The 24,439-nt window shown below is 43.9% G+C and overlaps 1 protein-coding gene across 1 annotated transcript in view; it reads right to left on the bottom strand.

Annotated features, from left to right (window-relative positions):
• Positions 1-24,439, bottom strand: part of B4GALNT2 (beta-1,4-N-acetyl-galactosaminyltransferase 2) — a 35,879-nt gene that overhangs the window by 6,815 nt on the left and 4,625 nt on the right. Inside the window, exons 3-8 of the mRNA XM_035135150.2 lie at positions 19,033-19,170; positions 17,741-17,847; positions 10,218-10,255; positions 7,433-7,613; positions 5,558-5,644; positions 2,286-2,473 (exon numbers count right to left, since the gene is read on the bottom strand). Of these exons, the coding sequence (XP_034991041.2) occupies positions 2,286-2,473; positions 5,558-5,644; positions 7,433-7,613; positions 10,218-10,255; positions 17,741-17,847; positions 19,033-19,170 (739 nt within the window). The remainder of the gene's footprint in view (positions 1-2,285; positions 2,474-5,557; positions 5,645-7,432; positions 7,614-10,217; positions 10,256-17,740; positions 17,848-19,032; positions 19,171-24,439) is intronic.

Here is a 24,439-nt window from a genome sequence, read left to right as displayed (position 1 = left end):
TTGCCCATAGGAACGCATTAATTAAATTTCAATGCATTCCTATGGGAAACCACGATTCGCTAGACGAATTTTTCATAAAACGAATTCGTCTAGCGAGGCAACCTCCGCTCGAAAAATCCTTTCGTTAAGCGGAAAGTTAGTTAAGCAGGGCATTCGTTAAGCGGGGCACCACTGTACGTCTTCTGTAGTTGACCTCTCCTTTGTAATGTTTTATTTTGAAATCTTCAAGGTAACATTTTAGTTTTCTGTTAATTATATTGCTTTGACTGTATACTCTATATCAGGCATCCCCAAACTCGGCCCTCCAGATGTTTTGGGACTACAATTCTCATCATCCCTGACCACTGATCCTGTTAGCTAGGGATGATGGGATTTGTAGTCCCAAAACATCTGGAGGGCCTAGTTTGGGGATGCCTGCTCTATATATTTCACTTTATTCAGATTGGTTTATTGATGTTTCATTGATGTTTTAATCTTCCGTAAACCGCTTTGAGATTTTTCTTAAAAATATAAAGCGGTATAGAAATGAAATAAATAATTAAAAATGATGATGGGAGTTGTAATCCAAAAAAACCCTTCCAAAGCAGCTTACAATTAACATCCAAATATTTCAATAAGCGGTTTTTTTAAAAGCATTATAAAAATGTAAGTTTTCACAATTCTACTCACAGGCCAATAGTTGGTGGCAGATGGCCCTAGAGATAGTTGGGTGGGAAAAGTGTGGACAGTTCAGCTCAAATAAGCTCAGGGTCCCTCTCTTTTTTACTCAACACATACATTCTTCTCCTACTTCATCTCACAGAGCAGTTAGGGGCAAATGGTCCTCTCTGGGGAGGGAAGCAGAGAAAGGCATTCTCCCTCAGCCTTGCAAGATCCTCTTTCCATATTGCCTCTCTTCTCATAAGTGCTCTCAGCTATTTTAGTTGGGACACAGAGGACACCAAAATACAGCGGTACCTTGGTTCTCAAACGCCTTGGTACTCAAACAACTTGGAACCCAAACACTGCAAACCCGGAAGTAAGTGTTCCGGTTTGCGAATTTTTTTCAGAAGCCGAACATGCTCCATTTTGAGTATTACACTTTCAATTTGAGTGCCATGCTTCTGTTTTGAGTGCCACATTTCCAATTTGAGTGTCACATTTCCGATTTGAGTGTAACGCTGAGGTCTGTCTGTTTTTGCCATTTATTTTGCATTTCTGTTTTTGCGGCGCTTTTTTGTTTCATTTTTGTGACTGTGTGGAACCCAGTTCAGCTGCTGAATGATCTCAGAGCAAAGGTGCTTCCAATTAAGTTGTCCTCCCCCCCCCGGTCATCATCACTTCCCCTTCTGGCAACCTGACCTCGCAACCACTGAGCCTTCTGCGTAGCAACTATAGGCTGGACACTCTCAAATGAAGGGGAGTCAGTTCTCTCTCTCTCTCTCTCTCTCTCTCTCTCTCTCTCTCTCTCTCTCTCTCTCTCTCTCTCTCTCTCCCTGTTCTGCTGCTTCTAGCTGTTCCCCACTGCCCAGCTGTTGTTTTCTGAACTATGTCCCTCTGCAAACCAAGTCTCTAAATCTATACTGCTCCCCTATTCCTGAGCAGCATCAGGATCCTGGTCAGAAGCAGGAAGAGAGGGAGGTTCCCACCATTCCTCTTCCGAGCTGTAATCCTCAGCCTGGTCTCTGACAGGCTCTCAGCACCCTTCACTAACTTCACCTCCTAGGATTCTTCTGGGAAAGCTGTGGCTGTAAAAATGACACGATACGGCTTTCAATTTATAGCGCAAACTATATCAAATTAAGAGGGAATCATCTCTCTTAATAGCTAGGAACTAGGCACAAAGTCTGGAAGTTCAGCATACAGCTGGGGTAGGGAACCGCAATGTTATAGCGCTTATTAGAATCACAGAGTTGTGGAGATGGAAGAAACCCCCGAGGGTCATCTAGCCCAACCCCCTGCCACAGAGGACTCTTTCGCCCAATGTGGGGCTCAAACCCACAACCCTGAAATTATGAGCCTCGTGCTCTAGCGACTGAGCTATCTGGCTTGGTTGTTGGGACTGCAGCTCCCATCAGCCCCAGCCAGCACGGCCAATGGTCAGGGATGATGGGAGTTGCAGTCCAGCAACATCTAGAGGGCCACCAGGTTCCCCCATCCCTAGCATGCATCATGGGCCCATCGAGCTTCTCCATGTCACCTGCCACACTGCTGCCAGAAGGGCCCAGGATTGGCTCACTTGACCAGGAGCTGGGAAATCCCTCTCAGCAGTGGAAGAAGCTACACCTGCACATGTCGGTAGGTACCTTTCCAAAGGGCATAATGTACTGCTCAACGTTGGCTTGTTGAATCATCTCGGGGTGTTCGCTGTCGTCCGCCACAATGACCTTCATATTCGGATAATACTGCCGTATGCTCTCGAGGAGGACCCTCAGCTTGTGGTAGCGCAAGAAAGTCTTGGTTGTGATGGTCACCATATTACTGATGTTGTAATCTGAGGGACAAAGACAGGGAAGGAAGAGTGAGCCAACACACTCTTTTTTTTTTAAATTTTAAAAATAGCTTTATTTTCGTATTAAAATTACAGAATAATACAAAATAATATAACGTGAAACATAACATAACATAATTAAGCATAATTAAACATAAGCAAACATAATCTCCAATCAAAACATGAAAAGAAGAGAGAAAGGAAAAAGGGGAAAAGAGAAAAAGAGAAAAGAAAAAGGTGTGTGTGTGTGTGTGTGTGTGTATATATATATATATATATATATATATATATATATATATATATGAAAAAATATGAGGGGGGGAAATGAAGAAAAGGATAAAATTGAAAATAAAAATATCAACTTCCAAACATTTAAGATCGGTTCCCTCTCATCAATAATTTCTACTAGACTTTCCCTTATAATTTGAAATCTAAACCATAACCGATTTCCTTATAATTTCCACTTACTTTACCAGCTTGTGCATTTCATTCTAAACATATCACCAACTTCGAATTTATACCTTGTTTATAAAAGTAATCATCTACATATTTCCACTCTTCCTTAATTTTTTGTTTGGGAATCCTCCTAATTATCACAGTTAATTTTGCTAAGGTCATATATTCAGCCAATTTCACCTGCCAATCCTGTGTAGATGGGATTTTATCTCCCTTCCCATTTTGTGCAATCAACGTTCTAGCCGCCGCGCACGCATAAAGGAGTATGTTCTTTCTGTCAATCGGCACACTTTCAGGGATCATGCTCAGCAATAAGATTTCCGGTTTTTTCTCAAATGTAAATTTTAACATTTTTTTCAATTCCTCATATATTTCTGACCAAAATGTGCTAATCTTTTTGCAGCTCCACCAACAATGGAAGTAATCCCCAACACACTCAACAATCCGTGTGGGTTTGTTTCCCACGGCTGTCCTCTAGGAGTCTTGTATCCAGCCTCCCATTCAAGTAGAAACATTTCCTACCACAACCCAGAGTAGGACTCTTCCTTGAAGGTTCTGTTCCTGAGCCACTGTTTTCACTCTGGGTGCCTGGTTAGGTCACCTTCTGCAGAGCTGAAGTAACTTCTCTCCCCTACCACAGAAGTAGCCCATGTGGTGCCCTCCATCAGCCCAGGCCCTCCAAGTGTCCCTTTTTTTCCAGGGCCAGTCTGGGTTTACAGGAAGCCATCCTGGTTTCTGATTTGATCCGATCCCGGAATGTCCTGCTTTCCCTTTGGACGCTCCTGTTTTCACCACAGAAACGTTGGAGGGTGTGGAGTTATGCAACTCCCAAGCCAAGAAGATAAGTAACTACACAACATTTAGAAGACACCTGAAGGCAGCCCTGTATAGAGAAGTTTTTTTTAATATTTAATGCTTCATCACGTTTTTATATATGTTGGGAGCCGCTCATAATAATAATAATTACTCTTATGGAATTGTTGTTTAGTCGTTAAGTTGTGTCCAACTCTTCGTGACCCCATGGACCAGAGCATGCCAGGCACTCCTGTCTTCCACAGTTTGGCCAGACTCATGTTGGTGGCTTCGAGAACACTGTCCAACCGTCTCGTCCTCTGTCATCCTCTTCTTGTGCCCTCAATCCTTCCCAGCATCAGGGTCTTTTCCAGGGAGTCTTCTCTTCTCATGAGGTGGCCAAAGTATTGGAGCCTCAGCTTCACGATCTGTCCTTCCAGTGAGCACTCAGGGCTGATTTCCTTCAGAATGGATAGGTTTGATCTTCTTGCAGTCCATGGGACTCTCAAGAGTCTCCTCCAGCACCATAATTCAAAAGCATCAATTCTTCAGCGACCAGCCTTCTTTATGGTCCTATTCTTATGGAATAGGACATCCCTACTTTCATCGGAGAAACGTTGGAGGGCAAGTTAGCCCCAACTAGTTAAGTCAATGGTCAGGGATGATGAGAGCTGTAGTCCAACATTTGCAAGGCACAACATTGACTACTCCTGCCCCACCTTAAAATGTTTGTGTCTGCATTGAGATGTTCTATTTGATCTTTCTACAAAGATATAAAATAATAATAATAATAATAATAATAATAATAATAATAAAAAATTATTTATACCCTGCCCATCTGGCTGGGTTTCCCCAGCCACTCTGGGCAGCTCCCAACAGAATATTAAAACATGATAAAACATCAGACATAAAAACTCCCCTAAACAGGGCTGCCTTCAGATGTCTTCTAAAAGTAATATACTGTAGTTGTTTATTTCCTTGACATCTGATGGGAGGGCGTTCCACAGGGCGGGCGCCACTACCGAGAAGGCCCTCTGCCTGGTTCCCTGTGACCTCACTTCTCACAGTGAGGGGACTGCCAGAAGGCCCTTGGAGCAGGACCTCAGTGTCTGGGCTGAACAACGGGGGTGGAGACGCTCCTTCAGGTATACTGGGCCGACACCATTTAGGGCTTTAAAGGTCAGAACCAACACTTTGAATTGTGCTTGGAAACTTTCTGGGAGGCAATGTAGCTCTTTCAGGGCCGGTGTGATGTGGTCTTGGTGGCCACTCTCAGTCACCAGTCTAGCTGCCACATATCTTTAGGGCAAACTCCAGGCTTATACTCCACTTCTGAAGAAGTGTGCATGCACACAAAAGCTCATACCAATGACAAACTTAGTTGGTCTCTAAAGTGCTACTGGAAGGAATTTTTTATTTCGACTACGTCAGACCAACACAGCTACCTACCTGTAATCCAGGCTTACTGTACATCATCTATTTTGTTTTTCTGCTAGTACCCCAAGATCCACCTACAAAGGACATATATTTAGCATTAAGGAATTCTGAGCCCGGGAATTTGTTTTGAGTACGAGAACTGAGCTCACAGTCCTTCCATGGAGAAATCCATTACAGGTTGCAACCACCCCCTGCTTCCCGTCATTTCAGGAGTATGATTTGAGGCAGTAGGTGGAAGCATTATTTTGTTGCTGCTGTTCTTCGGGATTAGGTGTCGGAAACCTTTGCCGTTTGCCTTAAAGTAATCCAGAGATCTACCTTCTGCCCATCTCTGCTTAAGAGAGCCGATAAAGGTGTTACATCAACATAGTTTTGCTATTTGAATGGGCCTCAGAAGCTCACCTGATCCTGGGTCAAACAGCTTAGGAAGGCGCGGCTGATGGATGGTCACAGGAAACCTCACCTGATGAGTCCCCGCGGTAAATGTCACTGGAAAGCAATGGATAGGTCGGCCGGCAGTTATCCATTTCTTGGCTCCCATAGTTCAGATGGCACTTGGACTATAACCCCCCCCCCCCACTTATAGGAATATGCAAGCCATACTCCAACAGTCCCACATATGCCTGTTGTCTTTGTGCTGATAAATTTCTATGATTTCTGTTGTGCTGATAAATTTCTATGTGGGACAAGAAGCTACAGTTAGAACTGGATATGGAACAACTGATTGGTTCAAAATTGGGAAAGGAGTACGACAAGGCTGTATATTGTCTCCCTGCTTATTTAACTTATATGCAGAATTCATCATGCGAAAGGCTGGACTAGATGAATCCCAAACCGGAATTAAGATTGCTGGAAGAAATATCAACAACCTCAGATATGCAGATGACACAACCTTGATGGCAGAAAGTGAGGAGGAATGAAAGAACCTTTTAATGAGGGTGAAAGAGGAGAGCGCAAAATATGGTCTGAAGCTCAACATCAAAAAAACCAAGATCATGGCCACTGGTCCCATCACATCCTGGCAAATAGAAGGGGAAGAAATGGAGGCAGTGAGAGATTTTACTTTCTTGGGCTCCTTGATCACTGAAGATGGTGACAGCAGTCACGAAATTAAAAGACACCTGCTTCTTGGGAGAAAAGCAATGACAAACCTAGACAGCATCTTAAAAAGCAGAGACATCACCTTGCCTACAAAGGTCCGTATAGTTAAAGCTATGATTTTCCCAGTAGTGATGTATGGAAGTGAGACCTGGACCATAAAGAAGGCTGATCGCCAAAGAATTGATGCTTTTGAATTATGGTGCTGGAGGAGACTCTTGAGAGTCCCATGGACTGCAAGAAGATCAAACCTATCCATTCTGAAGGAAATCAGCCCTGAGTGCTGCTCACTGGAAGGACAGATCGTGAAGCTGAGGCTCCAATACTTTGGCCACCTCATGAGAAGAGAAGACTCCCTGGAAAAGACCCTGATGTTGGGAAAGATTGAGGGCACTAGGAGAAGGGGACGACAGAGGATGAGATAGTTGGACAGTGTTCTTGAAGCTACGAACATGAGTTTGACCAAACTGCGGGAGGCAGTGGAAGACAGGAGTGCCTGGCGTTGCACCAGAAGCAGTTTAGTTCTGCTGGCCACATGACCCGGAAAGCTGTCTGTGGACAAACACTAGTTCCCTCGGCCTGAAAGCGAGATGAGCACTGCAACCCCATAGTTGCCTTTGATTGGACTTAACCATCCAGGGGCCCTTTACCTTTTACCCTTTTACTTACATTTGCAAATCTAAGCCTTTTAAAAAATGCCAGGACTTTGAACCTTGGACCATACACACCCAAAACATGCTCCCCATCACTGAATTATGGTCCACACCCAGTCAATCAAAGAATTGAAGGGCTAAAAGGGACCCCAAGGGTCATCTTGTTCAACCCCCTACAATGTAGGAATCTATCCTTTTTTCTGCTTTCAGTGCTATTTAGTGGGTGCCTATTTTAATCAAGCATCTCAAATGTCAGTTCTGACTGGGCAGCAATATTCTTCCATGAAACTTTTTCAATCCCCCCGCCCCCCAGGTCTTAAAAACGAGAAGGAGAAGCCATTTTCAAAATCGCAAAGCATTTTATCAAGAAATAAAGCAAGACCTGAAAAGATAATAATTCGCTGCCTCCTTGCGGGGAAATGGCCGGAAAGCTGCTCAAGCATCTTGCAATAATTATAACACGGGTTTTAGGCTGGTGAAGTCAAGGGGCAATCAATGCTTGTTCCACAGTAGCAATCCAACTCACCCAGATCCACTGCATCGAGTAGATACTCTGTGCTTGTGTACGTGATGTGTTCCAGGATGTAATTCAGTAGCTTCACATGGGGGGTGGAGATGGTCAGCTTCTTTTGCCCCCGCCCACCTACCACGTCTTCGGATACATCAGCCAGGGTGTTGAGAGCACCAAATGAAGCTTGTAGGATCACCTAGGAAAAGGGCAAAAAAAGTCTTAGGAGCAAATAAAACCCCTCCATTTTCATCTAAATCAGGTGATACACAAACGGACATCAGCAGGAAATGGGGGGTAAACAGAAAGTCAGAAATCAGGGGGTGTCCAGTTCTGGGTACCACAATTTAAGAAGGGATGCTGACAAGCTGGAATATGTGCAGAGGAGGGCGATTGGGAAGATCAAGGGTCCGGAAACCAAGCCTTATGAGGAACGGTTGAAGGAGCTGGGTAGGTTTAGCCTGGAACAGAGGAGAGTGAGGAGATATGATAGCCATCTTCTAAGATCTTAAGGGCTGTCACATGGAGAATGGAGCAAGGCCTGCTCTGGGGGGCAGGACTCCAATGGCTTCAAGTTACAAGGAAGGAGGTTCCGACACAACATCAGGAGACATTTCTGACAGTAAGCTGTTCCGACAGTGGGACAGACTCCTTTGAGAAGTTGTGGACTCTTATTCCTCGGAGGTTTGTAAGCAGAGTTTGGATCACAAACTGTCCATGGAGGCACAGGTTAATTCTGTGTCCAGGGCAGCTGTCTATCAGCTCCATCTGGTACGCAGGCTCAGACCCTACCTGCCGGCAGACTGTCTTGCCAGAGTGGTGCATGCTCTAGTTATCTCTCGCTTGGATTACTGCAATGCGATCTACGTGGGGCTACCTTTGAAGGTGACCCGGAAACTACAACTAATCCAGAATGCGGCAGCTAGACTGGTGACTGGGAGCAGCCGCTGGGACCACATAACACTGGTCCTGAGAGATCTACACTGGCTCCCAGTACGTTTCCGAGCACAATCCAAAGTGTTGGTGTTGACATTTAAAGCCTTAAACGGCCTCGGTTCCTATATACCTGAAGGAGCGTCTCCACCCCCATTGTTCATCCTGGACACTGAGATCCAGCGCCGAGGGCCTTCTGGAGGTTCCCTCATTACGAGAAGTGAGGTTACAGGGAACCAGACAGAGGGCCTTCTTGGTAGCAGCACCCGCCCTGTGGAATACCCTTCCATCAGATGTCAAGGAAATAAGCAATTATCCTAATTTTAAAAGACATCTGAAGGCAGCCCTGCTTAGGGAAGCTTTTAATATTTAATGCTGTACAGTGGAACCTCAGTTTATGAACACCTCGGTTTATGAATTTTCGGTTTATGAACACCGCGGACCCTTCTGGAACGGATTAATTCACTTTCCATTACTTTCAATGGGAAAGGTCGCTTCAGTTTATGAACGCTTCAGTTTATGAACAGACTTCCGGAACCAATTACACCCATGCTTCGGGTTAAGTACGCTTCAGGTTGAGTACTCCGCGGACCCGTCTGGAACGGATTAATCCACTTTCCATTACTTTCAATGGGAAAGTTTGCTTCAGTTTATGAACGCTTCAGTTTAAGTACTCCGTGGACCGTCTGGAACGGATTAATTCACTTTCCATTACTTTCAATGGGAAAGTTCGCTTCAGTTTATGAACAGACTTCCGGAACCAATTGTGTTCATAAACCGAGGTACCACTGTATTGTTTTAATGTTCAATTGGGAGCCACCCAGAGTGGCTGGGGAGACTCAGCCAGATGAGCGGGGTATAAATTATTATTATTATTATTATTATTATTATTATTATTATTATCCTCATGAGAAGAGAAGACTCCCTGGAAAAGACCCTGATGTTGGGAAAGATGGAGGGCACCAGGAGAAGGGGACGACAGAGGACGAGATGGTTGGACAGTATTCTCAAAGCTACTAACATGAGTCTGACCAAACTGCGGGAGGCAGTGGAAGACAGGAGTGCCTGGCGTGCTATGGTTCATGGGGTCACGAAGAGTCGGACACGACTAAACGACTAAACAACAACATGTCATGGATGATCTAGTTGAGATTCCTGACTTGCAGAATATGGATTAAATTCGACTCTGGAAGCAGAATTAAAATAATTTATCAAACCTGTAATTCTAGCACGCAGGGGGGTGGGTACCAAAATTATACAATTGGAAAGTTGATTAATTGATGCTTGGTATTTGTTTTGGTCATGTGATTTGATATGGCTATAATGAGGCTGATTTTGGATGCTTGTCATTGAAAACTAATAAAAATTATTATATTTAAAAAAAGATTCCTGAATTGCAGGGGGTTGGACTAGATGACCCTTGGGATCCCTTGCAACTCCATGATTCTATGAGAGCTTTGTGAGCTTTGTGAGCTGGGTGTTTAACAGTGGTGGTCCGTTTCCATGTGCAGGCATTTTTATTTTGTGTCACCTATTTAGTCCTAAGGAAGCCCCATTTCTAAAATGTGAAAAGGAGCTACTTGAGAAATATGCCCTCCCTCCCCCCAAGCAGTGGAATAAATAATCTTTTCTTCCTCAGGCAACAAAATATTTTAGATGCGTCATGGATGCCTGCTTCTCTCAGGGAAACTGAAACAACATTCAAGACACACCCAGCTTTCAGAGCCTGGGAATCTAGACTACTAGACTACACCATCTCAACCATGCTATCCATTCCATTGTTACGCACTGACTCTTTCAGCTGCGTTGTCTGATCATTCAGAAAGTGGGAGCATATACTGAAAAATAATTAAAGAAAATGCAAAGTTACCTGGAGGTTTTCTGTACTTGCTCCATGGAAACCAAGCCCTTCAAGAACAAAAGCAAGCACAGGTCTGGCATTAATACTCGTCCAATTTTCTGTTCCCCACACCCCCAAGTCCAGCAAAGCTTGATTTACGGAGTTGGCTGCAATACTCTCCCGAGAAAGAAACTATTGAGCCCAAACCAGCACGCTAAGCAGACAAAAAGCTATAGGGGCACTCTTAAGGAAAATGGCCATTGTGTCCAAAAGTTTGAAAGGAAATAAAATTATTTCAGTTTGTGAACACCAGCATTTCTGTGACCTTTGAACTGCCATTCTTTAAAACTTTGCATCTTATCAATTATAGGCAATGTTTGAAACAAGAATAACATTTTTGGCAATACATTCATTTTCACAACAGAAATACGACCTGACATAGACAATTTCAAATTCGACCATCTATCTAAATCTCTTTTGATCTCATTCCAAACTTTCTCATAATTGTCTTTATACAAATTCAAATTTTTTGAAGTCAAATTAACCCCCAGGTATTTCACCTTCTTTACAAACAATAGGCCAGTGGCCTCTTCCAACCTCTTTTTCTCTTCTAATAACAAGTTCTTATCTAACACTTTGGTTTTTGTCTTATTTAATTTAAAACCGGCAACACTGCCGTAGTCCTGAATCAAATTCAGTGCATTAACTGCACTGACTTCCGGGTCTTGCAGAGTTAAAACAAGGTCATCCGCAAAGGCTTTTAACTTATATTGCTTCTGTCCCACTCTCACACCTTCAATTTTGTCATCTTTCCTTATCATAGATAATAGTACTTCCAGAACCGATATAAACAGTAAAGGTGAGAGAGGGCATCCCTGTCTCGTTCCCTTTTCAATTCTTATCTCTTCTGATACCACATTATTTACGATAATCTTTGCTTTCTGATCAGCATAAATTGCATTAATCCAGGGGCGTAGCCAGGATGAAAATCAGGGGGGGCAAGGGGCGGGGAGCAAGGGGCGGGGCCAAGGGCGGGGCCAAGGGGCGGGGGCGGGGCCACATCGGAGCAGCCCGAAATTGGGCTGCTCCGACTCCCTCCTCCCCCTCCGCGATAGGAAGGGACGAGGGGGAGCCAGGATCAGCCCGAAATCGGGCTGCTCCGACTCCCTCCTCCCCCTCCGCGATCGGAAGGGACGAGGGGGAGCCAGGATCAGCCCGAAATCGGGCTGCTCCGACTCCCTCCTCCCCCTCCGCGATAGGAAGGGACGAGGGGGAGCCAGGATCAGCCCGAAATCGGGCTGCTCCGACTCCCTCCTCCCCCTCCGCGATCGGAAGGGACGAGGGGGAGCCAGGATCAGCCCGAAATCGGGCTGCTCCGACTCCCTCCTCCCCCTCCACGATCGGAAGGGACGAGGGGGAGCCAGGATCAGCCCGAAATTGGGCTGCTCCGACTCCCTCCTCCCCCTCCGCGATCGGAAGGGACGAGGGGGAGCCAGGATCAGCCCGAAATCGGGATGCTCCGACTCCCTCCTCCCCCTCCACGATCGGAAGGGACGAGGGGGAGCCAGGATCAGCCCGAAATCAAGCTGCTCCGGCTCCCTCCTCCCCCTCCACGATCGGAAGGGACGAGGGGGAGCCAGGATCAGCCCGAAATCGGGCTGCTCCGACTCCCTCCTCCCCCTCCGCGATAGGAAGGGACGAGGGGGAGCCAGGATCAGCCCGAAATCGGGCTGCTCCAACTCCCTCCTCCCCCTCCGCGATAGGAAGGGACGAGGGGGAGCCAGGATCAGCCCGAAATCGGGCTGCTCCGACTCCCTCCTCCCCCTCTGCAATCGCTGGGGCAGGTGGAGGGAAAGCCCCAGAGCCGCGCAAAGCGGTTGCCTGGCTTTCCCTCCGCCCGCCCCACAGCCAGCCGGCTAGAAGGGACGTCTCCCTTCTCCCTTGCTGGCTGTGGGGCGGAGGGAGGGAAAGCCAGCCAAACACTTTGCGCGGCTCTGGTGCTTTCCCGCCGCCCGCCCCACAGCCAGCCAGGGAGAAGGCAGACGGCACTGGGCGGGCAGGCTGGCCAGTGGCCCTGCTTCTAGGGGGGGCAATTGCCCCCTCCTGCCCCCCTGCCTACGCCCATGCATTAATCCCATTCATAAAACCTTGACCCACCCCCATCTTCTCCAAATTTTTCTTCATAAAATTCCAAGAGATATTATCAAAGGCTTTTTCCACATCAATGAAGATCAGCATAGCTTTTGTATTAATTTTCTCTTGTAATAATTCCAAAACATCAATTATATTCCTAATATTATCTTTCATGTGTCTGCCGGGTAAAAAACCGGCCTGATCGTGATGTATTTGTTTGTCTAACACTTTTTTTAATCTAGAAGCTAAAATATTTGCAAAAATTTTGTAATCCACATTAAGCAAGGAGATGGGACGGTAATTCTTCAATTGTGTTCTATCTGTTTCCGGTTTAGGTATCAGAGTAATATATGCTTCCTTCCAAGAGTCTGGTGCTCTCCCTCCTCTTAAAATTTCATTACATAACTCAGTCAAAGGTTGTATCATCCATTCTTTTAAAGTCTTGTAATATTTGGCTGTAAGCCCGTCTGGTCCTGGTGCCTTCCCCATTTGCATTTGATTAATTGCATTTTCTACTTCTTGCGTTGAAATTTGGTGATTGAGTAAGTTAATTTGGTCTTCCGGAATCTTCTGCAATCCATTTTTATCCAAAAACTGCTCAATCTTTTCTATGTTCTCTTTTTCACTTTTATAAAGCTGTTAAAAATATTTCTGAAAACATTTTCTGATCTCAGCTGGGTTCTCTATATTTCTTCCGTCTTGGACCAGATTTGTTATTGTATTCTGCTTCTGTTGCTTTCTTAATTGCCAAGCAAGTAATTTTCCACATTTATTTGCTGATTCAAAAGTCCTCTGTCTCATCCATTTAATTTTCCATTCAATTTCCTGATTAATCAATGATGCAAATTGGGCTTGCAATGCTTTAATTTCTTTCTGAATTCGTATACTATTCGGTTTGGCCCTCAATTTCTTCTCTTTTTCTTTTAATTGCGTCAATATCTTATCCTTTTTTATCATTTTGGACTTTTTTTCCTCATTGTATTTTGTTGAATCAGAAAACCTCTCACCGCCTTGCTTGCATCCCATACTATTCTCTTATCTGTCGTAGTATTCAAATTTATCTCAAAATAGTCCTTCAATGTTTTCTGTGCTTTGATGCTTATTTGTTCATTTCTCAGCAATGCTTCATTCATCCTCCATCTGAAAGAACCCTGCTCCGATATTCTTAAGTCCAGAAAAACAGCATTATGATCTGAACATGTTTTTGGCCATATATCTGCTTTGCAGATTCTTGGTGTCAGTTCTCTTGTTATCCATATATAATCTAGTCTACTCCAAGAATGATTTGATTGGGAGAAAAAAGTTTGTTCCTTTTCCATTGGATTTTTCAGTCTCCAAGTATCTATTAAGTCCAATTCGTCAATCATCTCAAAGAATGTTTTAGGTAATCTTCCCTCATTTGTAATTTTGTCTCTTTGTGATCTGTCCATCAATGTGGAGACTGCTCCATTCAAATCTCCCATCAAGATCATCTTGTAATCCATATAATCATGAAGGACCTCGTGTAGTTTCTTATAGAAATCCGCTTTTCCTTCATTTGGTGCATAGATTCCTACTATCAATAATTTCTCGCCTAGCGTTGTTATTTCCACTGCAACATATCTTCCTTCCTCGTCCTTGAACAATCTCTTTGCCTTATATTTCTCTTTTACATAAATTACAACTCCACGTTTTTTCACTTTATCGGCTGTGATAAAATCCTCTCCCAATTTTTTATTTTGTAAAATTCTTCTGTGTAATCTAGTCACGTGTGTCTCTTGAAGGCAAATAACATCTAACTTTTGTTTTTCCAAAATATGAAACACCTCACGTCTTTTCCTAGGTGAATTAATGCCGTTCACATTCCAAGATAAAATTCTTAACGCCATGTTGAATTAATCGTTTGCTCCTGGTCCTGCCCCCAGGCCCAAATCTGAACCTGTTCCCAGAGGTCTCGAAGGGGTATCGACGTCCAACTCTGGTCCTGCTCCTGTCCCGGTACCAAGGTCTCCTGCGTGTTGTTCCAAAAATCTTCTCTTGTCCTCCACTGATCTTATCTTTATCTTCTTTTGTTGGAATTGAAAATGTAGACCCTCCGGAAAATCCCAGGTGAAGAAGATTCTATTTTTACTCAGCACTGTTGTCAAATCTGTATAGTTCTTCCTGAGGTCCAACAAGAGCTTTGGCACGTCTTTATAAAGAATGATCTTTATTTCTTTTACCTTCAATGTTTTCTGGTAATGAAGCTGAAGTATTCTATCTCTCTGTTCTCTTGTCTGGAAAGTTACTAAACAATCACCCACGAATTTTTTATTTTTTCTTGATTTTGTCCCAAACCTAAATGCCTTTAGAATCTGACCATCCAATTCTTCTTCCGACAAATCCCATGTACTCTTGAATTCTTGTATTAAGGTTGCCTTCAAATTATCTTGTTCGATCAATGGCAAGGCTCTTATTTTTAAATTCACCTCCCTCTCTAAGTTGTAGCATAGCAATCGAGATTTGAGCCTGGAGGTTCTGTTTCTCTAACTCCTTTATTTTTTCCGTCTCCAAATGCGTGACTCTCTCCTCTACTCCTGTCACTTGTTTCTTCACCTGTTGAATTTCTTTGTTTAGTATTCCCAGTTCGTTTTTAATTAATTTCAGTTCCTCTGTAGTTTTCTGGTTACAGGTAGGTAGCCGTGTTGGTCTGGATCGAAGTAAAATAGTTTTCCAATAGTAGTTTTCTGTTGCTCCTGTGTCGTTTTATCCTGCGATTCTTTAAGAGAACTTAGCATTTGAAGAACCTGTTCCTCATAAGTAGGCCGTTGCAGCTGAAGACTGAGTCTCAGTCATGTTTTTTCCCTCTCTTGCAGCTGCTTCTATACATAAACTCTCAAGGTCATTCTTATCTCAGCTCCTTTCTCACGCTTATTTCCCACCAGAGGCAGCACACACAGTCTGAGTTCACTTTATACTGTAGCTATTAAATGCTCAATGGCGAAGAGAAAGAACGTTGCACTTTATAACCTTTTAGTCTCTTTGCCAGCTTCTACTGTCAATACGACAGACAGCCTGCCTGTCCAAGTAAAGCAGTGATTAAAAGTAACTTTGTAAACACTTGGCTCAGTCGCTGTAACACTGATCGGTCTGCGCTCCCAGGGAGGAAGAGAAAACGTTTCTCCTTTTAAGAAATCAGAGTCTTTTCAGGGGAGATTAACACATCAAAGTCCCGAACTCCCATTGTGCCCCTGACCCAGTGGGGGTCTTTTCTTCTAATTTACTGAGTAATAAAGCTATCCGCTTTCAGTTCTTATGCGGCTGCAGCATACAGTCTCTGCTTTTTTCCTTTGCGCTAAACAGGGAACCCGACCTCCGCTTCTAGAGTTCTCCCGCATCCAGAATTAGTCCAAATTCGTAAATTTTTATATCTTTCTACTCACGGTAGTCCATTCATCCGATTTATAGCATTTTTAGAAGAAATCCGTCGCTCACCGCCCTTCAGAACCCGCAGCTTTGCGTCCTGAAGATAGTGAAAGACTTGAGTGACTCACGCCGTCCGACTCCGGCCGCTCTCAGCCCCCTTTAATTAGGGGTCTGGGGGTCGGAGGAAGCGAAAAGGAGCCTCTGCCAAGTGGCCACGTCCGTGAGAAGCTCGACCCACGGCTTTTTTGGGGTTCGCGTAGCTGCCGCGATTAAACCCCTTTCCTCAGGACGCCAGAAAAGCTCAGAGCGAGCTTTCTGCGTCTGATCGGGCAGGCGACGGATCAGGAAGTCCAGGTCTGGCATTAATACTCGTCCAATTTTCTGTTCCCCACACCCCCAAGTCCAGCAAAGCTTGATTTACGGAGTTGGCTGCAATACTCTCCCGAGAAAGAAACTATTGAGCCCAAACCAGCACGCTAAGCAGACAAAAAGCTATAGTGGCACTCTTAAGGAAAATGGCCACTGTGTCCAAAAGTTTGAAAGGAAATAAAATTATTTCAGTTTGTGAACACCAGCATTTCTGTGACCTTTGAACTGCTCATCTAATTTTTCACTCTCTTGCCTCAGTTTGCCAACCATAGGCTCCTTAGATGCCTAGAGGACCTAAAATCCAACCGAGGGCTTTGTACGATACCGTATGTTTATTCAATATTAAGGAACACAGGTGCCCTGTCTATGTTCTCCTTGATACCAAGTGAAATGTCAAGTAGTCAACTTAGAATTTCTGCTGTACAGAACCGGCTAAAGCCTTAGGTCAGGGGGTGGCAAACTACGGTCCGCGGGCTGGATCGGGCCCAATTGCCCTCAGGATCCGCCCCGCAGACGTTCCGTGGATCGGTGATTCTGTTAATTCCCCCCTGTTAACCCCCCATGCGCCATTTCCTCCACCTCTCCCTTTCACACACCACGGTGCCTCCTCCCTCCCTCCTCCTGGCTTCTCCCCGCCCTGCGTAGTGGAGGAAGGGGGCTGGGCTGAGCTGGCTAAGCGCCATTTTGGGCAGCGCCTCTCCAGAGCCAGCCAGCCTTTTCGGGCCGCTAGTCCCGCCGCTGCCGCCAGCCTCTGCTGCTCGCAAGGGCAGGCACAGGAGCCGCAGTTGGCAGAGCACAGTGCTCTCCGAAAGGGCTGGCTGGCTCCGGAGAGGCGCTGTGCTGCACTCTGCCAACCGCTGCTCCTGTGCCTGCCCTTGCGAGCAGCAAGGACAAGCGGCCTGAAAGCAGCCCTCACAAGGGCAGGCACAGGAGCCGTGGTTGGGAGAGGTGCTGTGCTTTCCCAACCGTGGCTCCTATGCCTGCCCTTGTGAGCGGCAGAGGCTGTCGGCTGTCGGCAGCGGCAGAGGGACAAGCAGCCCAACGGCAGCAGCATAGGTAGGCAGGGGGAGGGGAGGGGCTGGGAGAAAGAGGGGGAGAGATGCCCCCTCCACCGTGCACACGCAGTCCGGCCCATAGCTGCCAAGTCTCCCGTATTCCCCAGGAAACCCACGTTTTTCTAGCCGTTCCCAGCTGGAAAAACAGATTTTTTTGTTTTCTCCCGGTTTACTTACCGTCCGGGGGAGGCTCCTTCTGCGCATGTCTGAAGTCTCTGGACATGCACAGAAGCGATTTCTGGCGCTGCCGCCATTTTGGAACTGGGCAGAGCATGCTCAGAAGTGACTTTCGATGCTGCTCTGCCCAGTTCCAAAATGGCCACAGCGCGACTTCCGGCGTGGCAGCCATTTTGGAACTGGGCAGAGCAGCATCGAAAGTCACTTCTGAGCATGCTCCACCCCATTCCAAAATGGAGGCGGCGCTACTTCCAGTCTGCTGATCCCTTATTTTCTGGCAGAAACTTGGCAGGTATGGTCCGGCCCACCACAAGGTCTGGGGGACGGTGAACCGGCCCCCTCCAAAAAAAGTTTGCTGACCCCTGCCTTAGGTCAATAACCTTCCTTAACTGTTTAACGCTTCCAAATGTCATTCAGCTACATCTGTTAACATACCTGGAATTACCATAGTGTGCAAAGGCATCACTTCAGCTCCTTGAATCGGATAGCTTAAAGGAGTGCTTGGCTGAGCAATAAGGACATCTTTCGTCTGGAAGGGATACCTAGGTCAAAGCAAAGAGACAGGACTTGAGCCTTCAGAAGCCATGTTGCGAGTGGGGGCATCACAAGTAAGGAAATTGTTTGTTTAAAAAATAAAAAACAGAAGTAGAGAGTGCAATATTAGTTATAAATAGAAACGTGGAAGGGGGGAAGGAGGAAGTCGATAGAGTAAGAAAGTATATTTGAGTGTTATATTGTTAAGGAAACCTAAGTTTGATGATATGTCAGCTCAAATGTGAATAAGTATTTGTTTTTCTATGGTTTTTCTTTCTTTTTTCTTTTTATTATATCTACATGTTTCTTACATTTCTTGTATTTGTTATAAAACCAATAAAATATTTTTTTTAAAAAAAATTGATGCTTTTGAATTATGGTGCTGGAGGAGACTCTTGAGAGTCCCATGGACTGCAAAAAGATCAAACCTATCCATTCTGAAGGAAATCAGCCCTGAGTGCTCACTGGAAGGACAGATCCTGAAGCTGAGGCTCCAATACTTTGGCCACCTCATGAGAAGAGAAGACTCCCTGGAAAAGACCCTGCTGTTAGGAAAGATGGAGGGCACAAGGAGAAGGGGACAACAGAGGACGAGATGGTTGGACAGTGTTCTCAAAGCTACCAACATGAGTCTGACCAAACTGCGGGAGGCAGTGGAAGACAGGAGTGTCTGGTGTGCTCTGGTCCATGGGGTCACGAAGAGTCGGACAAGACTAAACAACAACAACATTTGTAAAGGAGCATTCGTTTCAAGGAAGAGTGCAAATGAACCTCATAGAATTAGGTTGGTTTCAAGAGGCTTTTAACTGTGGTCCAGGTTTTATTTTGAGATGCTGTTGGCGCTGGGGAAAGTGTCATTTATATGGGACACCAACTGCAAGGAACTGAAGCTTTTTGGAAAGTACTGCATGGTTCTCTAATAATCTGTTGTGGAGACAACCATTTTTGCCTAATCCAGATATGGGGAACCTCCAGGTGTGATTGCCCTCATCCCACAACATCAACCATGGTGACTGGAGCTAATGGGAGCTAGAGTTCAATAACATATTTCAGCGGGGAAGGCGGATGAACACAGGTTCCCGATCCCTGGTCAAATTCATGAAGATAACCCTTGTGATCCACCAGAATTCTTCCAGTTATTTTGTATAGTTCTTGAAAATGCAGTTCTGTGCACGTGGGTAAGTTAACATTACCGTCGCTGATAATCCACGAATTCCTTTTCGCGCCTTTCTGTGACAGCAGCAAGCTTATCCTTATCAATATAGTTCCCCAACTGATAGACTGTCAGTTTTTTGGCTCCAACACACTCGCAGCGGTTTTTTGGTCCTAGCCTGTTTTGGACAGGGTGGAGAGGGGCAGACAGGAGAGAAAGGAGGAAAAAATAAATAAAAGTTATGGGCCATTAATACTGTATAAAATAAAGTCACTTTTCGTGAGTAGCTGCACAACATCTTACATTGTAAGGAGACCCAACCATGCTTGAAATCATATTAAACAATAGGAATTGTCCACAAAGTATAAACCTTAGGGAGAATTAAAGAAAAATGTTCTTATATTAAATACATATTTGTATATTCCAGAAATGCTTCAAGAACACAGCTTGCAACAAAAAGAGAACACACAGTTCTTCGATAGGGAACACTGAAACTATTGGCAGTTAATTATTTCTCAATTGGCAAGTCTCCGTGTCAAGTCAAATCAATGTTTATTACGGCAAACAGCCAGCATATTAAACCAGAAATTCTGCAGAATTCTCTACATGAACAATAAAAGCAACTGATATGGGGTTTTAACAGTCAATATACAATACTTAAAATACAGGTCCAGCAGAATAAAACACCATAAAAGAATAAGAAATTTATCTAAGAACTGTAGCCGCAATATCATCATCAGAGGGCAGGACAAATTGTTATAATATGTTATTCAATAAAAGAGATTTACGTTTTTTAATAGCTAAGGCGCAGAATTTGGCCACAGCGTAGGATACTGAGCTCAAAGAGTCTTCCAGAAGGAATTTGCGTAACGTTTCGGGGTTATTGCAAGGGTGTGAATTTTGATAATAGGGGTAAAAGGAGTCGCAATCGTTCTTCATTATAGAATTCAGAGAATAGAAGAATGTGAATAATAGATTCCACCTTGTTTGACATGCATGGACAGAGGCGCTCTTCGATTGGTATACGCAAGAATTTGCCGTGTAAGACAGCTGAAGGCATCGCATCAAATCGGGCTCTGGAAAAGGCCCATCTATAAGATTCATAGATAATATTGGATAGGTACGGGGCAGCTGCCAGATTAGGCCAAGATTTTAGACACCTGTAGTTCTTAGGAAGTAAGGCATCATCTTTTTGCAGTTCAATTTCAAAAAGCCTCTGAGTAATAATTGTTTTTGCCTCTTGTCTTAATATTACATTAGATGTGCTTTTAGGGGTGCCGAATAGGGATCAAAGAAATTTTGATTGAACTGTTTCGAGAATCTTAAGATTGGCAGAGAGTCCGATTTGTGAACCATAAAGAAGTTGGGCCAGAGATTTTGCCTGAAAGACTTTTAAGGCCATAGGAAGGAAGCCAGCACCTTTCCTTTTAAATAGTTTAAGAATGGCGTTAGGTGAGGTGGCAGATGTGGTCCAATGTGCTAAGAATTTGGCGTTGTAAGAGAAGGTGATGCCTAAATATTGGAAGTTCTTAGTTTGATCTATGGCATTTCCCTTCATATTCCAATTGTATTTCCTAAAGGAGAGGCCAAAGCGGACAATTTTAGTTTTAGCAAAATTAATTGTTAGCAGTTCGGTGTTACAATATTCTCGATTAATGAGAATATTAAAGAATTTTTATTTAAAATAGGAGAATATTCATTTTAATGCATTGAAAATTATATAATTAGTTAACATATATGTTTATTCATGGGTAAACTTGTTCAGAATGCAAACAAAAACTGTACAGATATTTTTATTCAATGGGGCAATGCAGTGAATTCACTTTTTTTTTGCACCATACTTGAAAATTCAAAGTGAACGACTCAAGTTAATCACTAAGCCTGCCACTAACCATATATGTGCCATGAACTTTGAATTCTAATTATGTTGTGTATGTATGAAATGTAGCTTTTAAAGTGAAAGAATATTTTAAAAACTCAGGTCCGCTACATGAGTACGTTCTTTAATAAGCGTATCTACATGGTACAGTAATTTCAGTGCAACACCAATAAAATCAATGTAAAGTTTGAAATAAATGCTATTACTTCCAGAAAATAAAACACAAATCAGCAATGACAAGTTACATAACATCAGAAATGCAAATTACTATCTGCTTAGACCAGTGTTTTTCAACCACTGTTCCGTGGCACACTAGTGTGCCGCGAGATGTTGCCTGGTGTGCCGTGGGAGAATTACTTTATATATAGTCAATATAGGCACAGAGTTAATTTTTTTAACATTTTCTAATGGTGGTGTGCCTCATGATTTTTTTCATGAAACAAGTGTGCCTTTGCCCAAAAAAGGTTGAAAAACACTGGCTTAGACAAGGCAACACAGAAAATATTTAAATTGTAACTGATAAATTGTCACAAGAATTTTTTTAAAAGGCTTTAAGTAACAAGTCTCAAATGTATATAAATTTATATTGACTCCTCAAACATAAGTCACCATCTTCGTTTCCACTGGTAACATAGCTTTCCATCTGCGAGATCATAGAACGAAGTGGATGGTTGTGTAAAATTCAATGCGCTTGTTAGAAGCTGTGTTTTCTTCTCTTCCGGGAGTTTTAAGTTATGAGCTACATCTGGTATGATGTATTTAATTGTAATAAACTGAACAAAGCACAAACAAACAAATAAAGCAATCTCAGAATACAGTAGAACCTCTGGTTTCCAAACCAGCTTTGAGTGTATACAAAAATACACGAACAATATTTACGAATTCCCAATCACAACAAGAACAGCACAGGAGTCGCTATTCCTTGCATGAATGTCTATCAGATTTTGACCTACAGGTATTGGCATAAATTCCGGATTTGTTCCAAATCTATTAAATACCTAGGTATGTTAATACCAAGAGATGCATAACACAGTCACAGGTAATATAAATTAATAAAAAGAGGTTTCTTCAGAAGGGTGGTGGGCAAGGGTGAATGCTCTCAAAATGAGTATTATTCCCAGATTTATTTATATTCTGAAATGACTTCCAGTTTATATATCTGGATCATATTTCCTGTTTAGCAAATGTCTTTGGGGCTCAACACCACCAAGAATATCCCTGCAGAGAATGCAGTTACAAATTAAAGAATTTGGAACTACACCATTATACCAAGTATTAGATATTGGAAACCCATTGTTGGTCTTAATTTTTTGACGTGGACAATCCTAGAATATACCTTTAGTTGGTTGGACAATACCGGTACTAGGATCAAAATATTTGAAATCCCAGGCGACTCTGGAAACAACTAACTCAGTTAGAAGGATTTGGAATATATTGTCTATATGACAACACTCACAACTTATGAACAGACCTATGCTTACAGACGTAGCCTTTGGATAAATATTGCAACATTTGGAATGAGTTTGTACAGAGTGTAGTAGACTATTATTATCTGCATAAGTACTAGGTCACAGGCACGTCCAACAGGTAGATCATGATCTACTGGTAGATCACTGGACGTCTGTGGTAGATCACTGGCAGATTGCTGGCTCCCTTCAAAGAAGCTCAACAACTTTGGCTCCCCTAAAAAAAAAGCTGTAATGGTCGGTGGCTCTCACTTGCCTGTCCCAGCCAATCTCCTGGCTTGAGCAGCTTGTGGGAAACACACAACTCGGCACTTCTCTTGTGAGCTGAATTTCCCAGTAGTTCGCTACCACCACCCTTTCTCACTTGCACCTGGCCAGAGAGCCCAAAAGGGAAAGCTCTCCGCCTTGTTACAAGGTTGCAAGCCTCTGACTACTCTTAATAAAGCAGGCAGAAATTCAACTGGTTTGGTTTCTTTACTCAAACCCAGGCACACTCACTTGTGCAGCCCAACACTCAGTATGCGACCAAATGGTCAAGGGACCGGACTAGTTGCCCCACCCTGAACAATACTCAAGGTCCAAACCAAAATATACCTTTTCAAAGCTTTATTAAAAAGTGTAAAACATACAACTTAAAAATAGCAGTGCACATTTCTTGTGAGGGTACAGAGATCGCAAATAATAAACATAAGCATACAAATTGCTCTAACTAAAGGATACATACGGTTATGCAGATACAACTTGTTGCAAAGCTTTCAGAAGGCGCAGCCCGCAGGCCCCCCTTCTCTTCTCACAGCTTCATACTGGCAGAAGCTCTGGCAAAATTGCAAGTGGCAAAATGCAAAGTTCTAATGCTAGAACTCCCAAGTTATGGGGAAAGGGTCAGGTGGGTTTCCGTTTTCCCACCAATGGAAATGAGGCTCCAATTAGCAGTTTACCAATGATTTCAGGTGTAACCCATTTGTCTTCACCTGTCTTACTTCACACTCTGATCTAATACTAGCAGATAGTAAGACAGTTCTCTCATTCCCTCCCAACTCATCAGGGTCAAGCCGACCCCAGGTGGACAGGATAGAGTGATTAAACCCCCTCCCATCCGTACCATAAGGAAATAGGGAACACCGGTGTTTCTTCTTCAGCCAAAGGCAATTACCACATTCCTTTGCAGGCAGCTAATTGGAACTAGCAGAGAGGGACTTGGCAAGTTTTGTTAAAGGCCCAGCCTGCTCTTGCTGTCTCTCCCAGCATCCATTGCTCTTGACCAAGGATTCAGAGTTGTTCATACTATAACTCCCATGCCATATCCATGACAAAAGCCTTGACCCCCTCCCAAATGGGAATTCCCTCCTCCTCCCTGGAAAAAAGCTCAACAATTACGTATGACCTGAAGCCCCCCAAAACTGACCTTCCTCCTCCCGAAAAAAAACACAACAACAACAACCAGGGCTTTCCTTCCTAAAAAAAGCTCAACAGTTTTGACCTGAACTGAACCCCCTAAAAGTGGGTAGATCACTGCCAGTTTTTAACTCTGTGAGTAGATCGCAGTCTCTTGGGAGTTGGCCACCCCTGGAGTAGGATAATAACACCATATATATTTATATAAGAATGTATGGGAGCACATTGCATTGCATTTTTGTATATTGTTCCTTTCTACACATTTTTGTTCTTTTTTCTTTCCTCATCACCCCCCCCCCCCCCGCAGGTATCACTTTATATCTTCATAATTGACATTATTTCAATAAAATATTAATACCAAAACAAGAGCATAGGAGTCACTTAGAAGACCATTGATCCAAATGCTTCTATGATAGCCGATATAAAAATCCTAATGTGCCAGGGAGCAACCAGCAAAGTGAGCTTATCAGATGCATATCCATCACCAGAAGCTATTGCCTCCCAAGGAAGTCAATGACAATTTTATGACGCTGCTGCGATTTCGGGGCAGGGCTGTGTGTGGTCTGCACGATGCCAAAGTCCCTTCCAATTCCTGGCGTCCCGGATCTAGCAAAGGTTAAAATTGAATGGAGGATTCCATTGCTGAACTAGTCAAGCAAGTAAGCTTGTGAAGTGTCCCTCCTTCACCTGGCTGGAAGTGAGGAGGA

Source organism: Zootoca vivipara, chromosome 13, assembly GCF_963506605.1.
Source record: "Zootoca vivipara chromosome 13, rZooViv1.1, whole genome shotgun sequence".
Classification (NCBI taxonomy): domain Eukaryota; kingdom Metazoa; phylum Chordata; class Lepidosauria; order Squamata; family Lacertidae; genus Zootoca; species Zootoca vivipara.
This window is presented reverse-complemented; position numbering and strand designations above follow the sequence as displayed.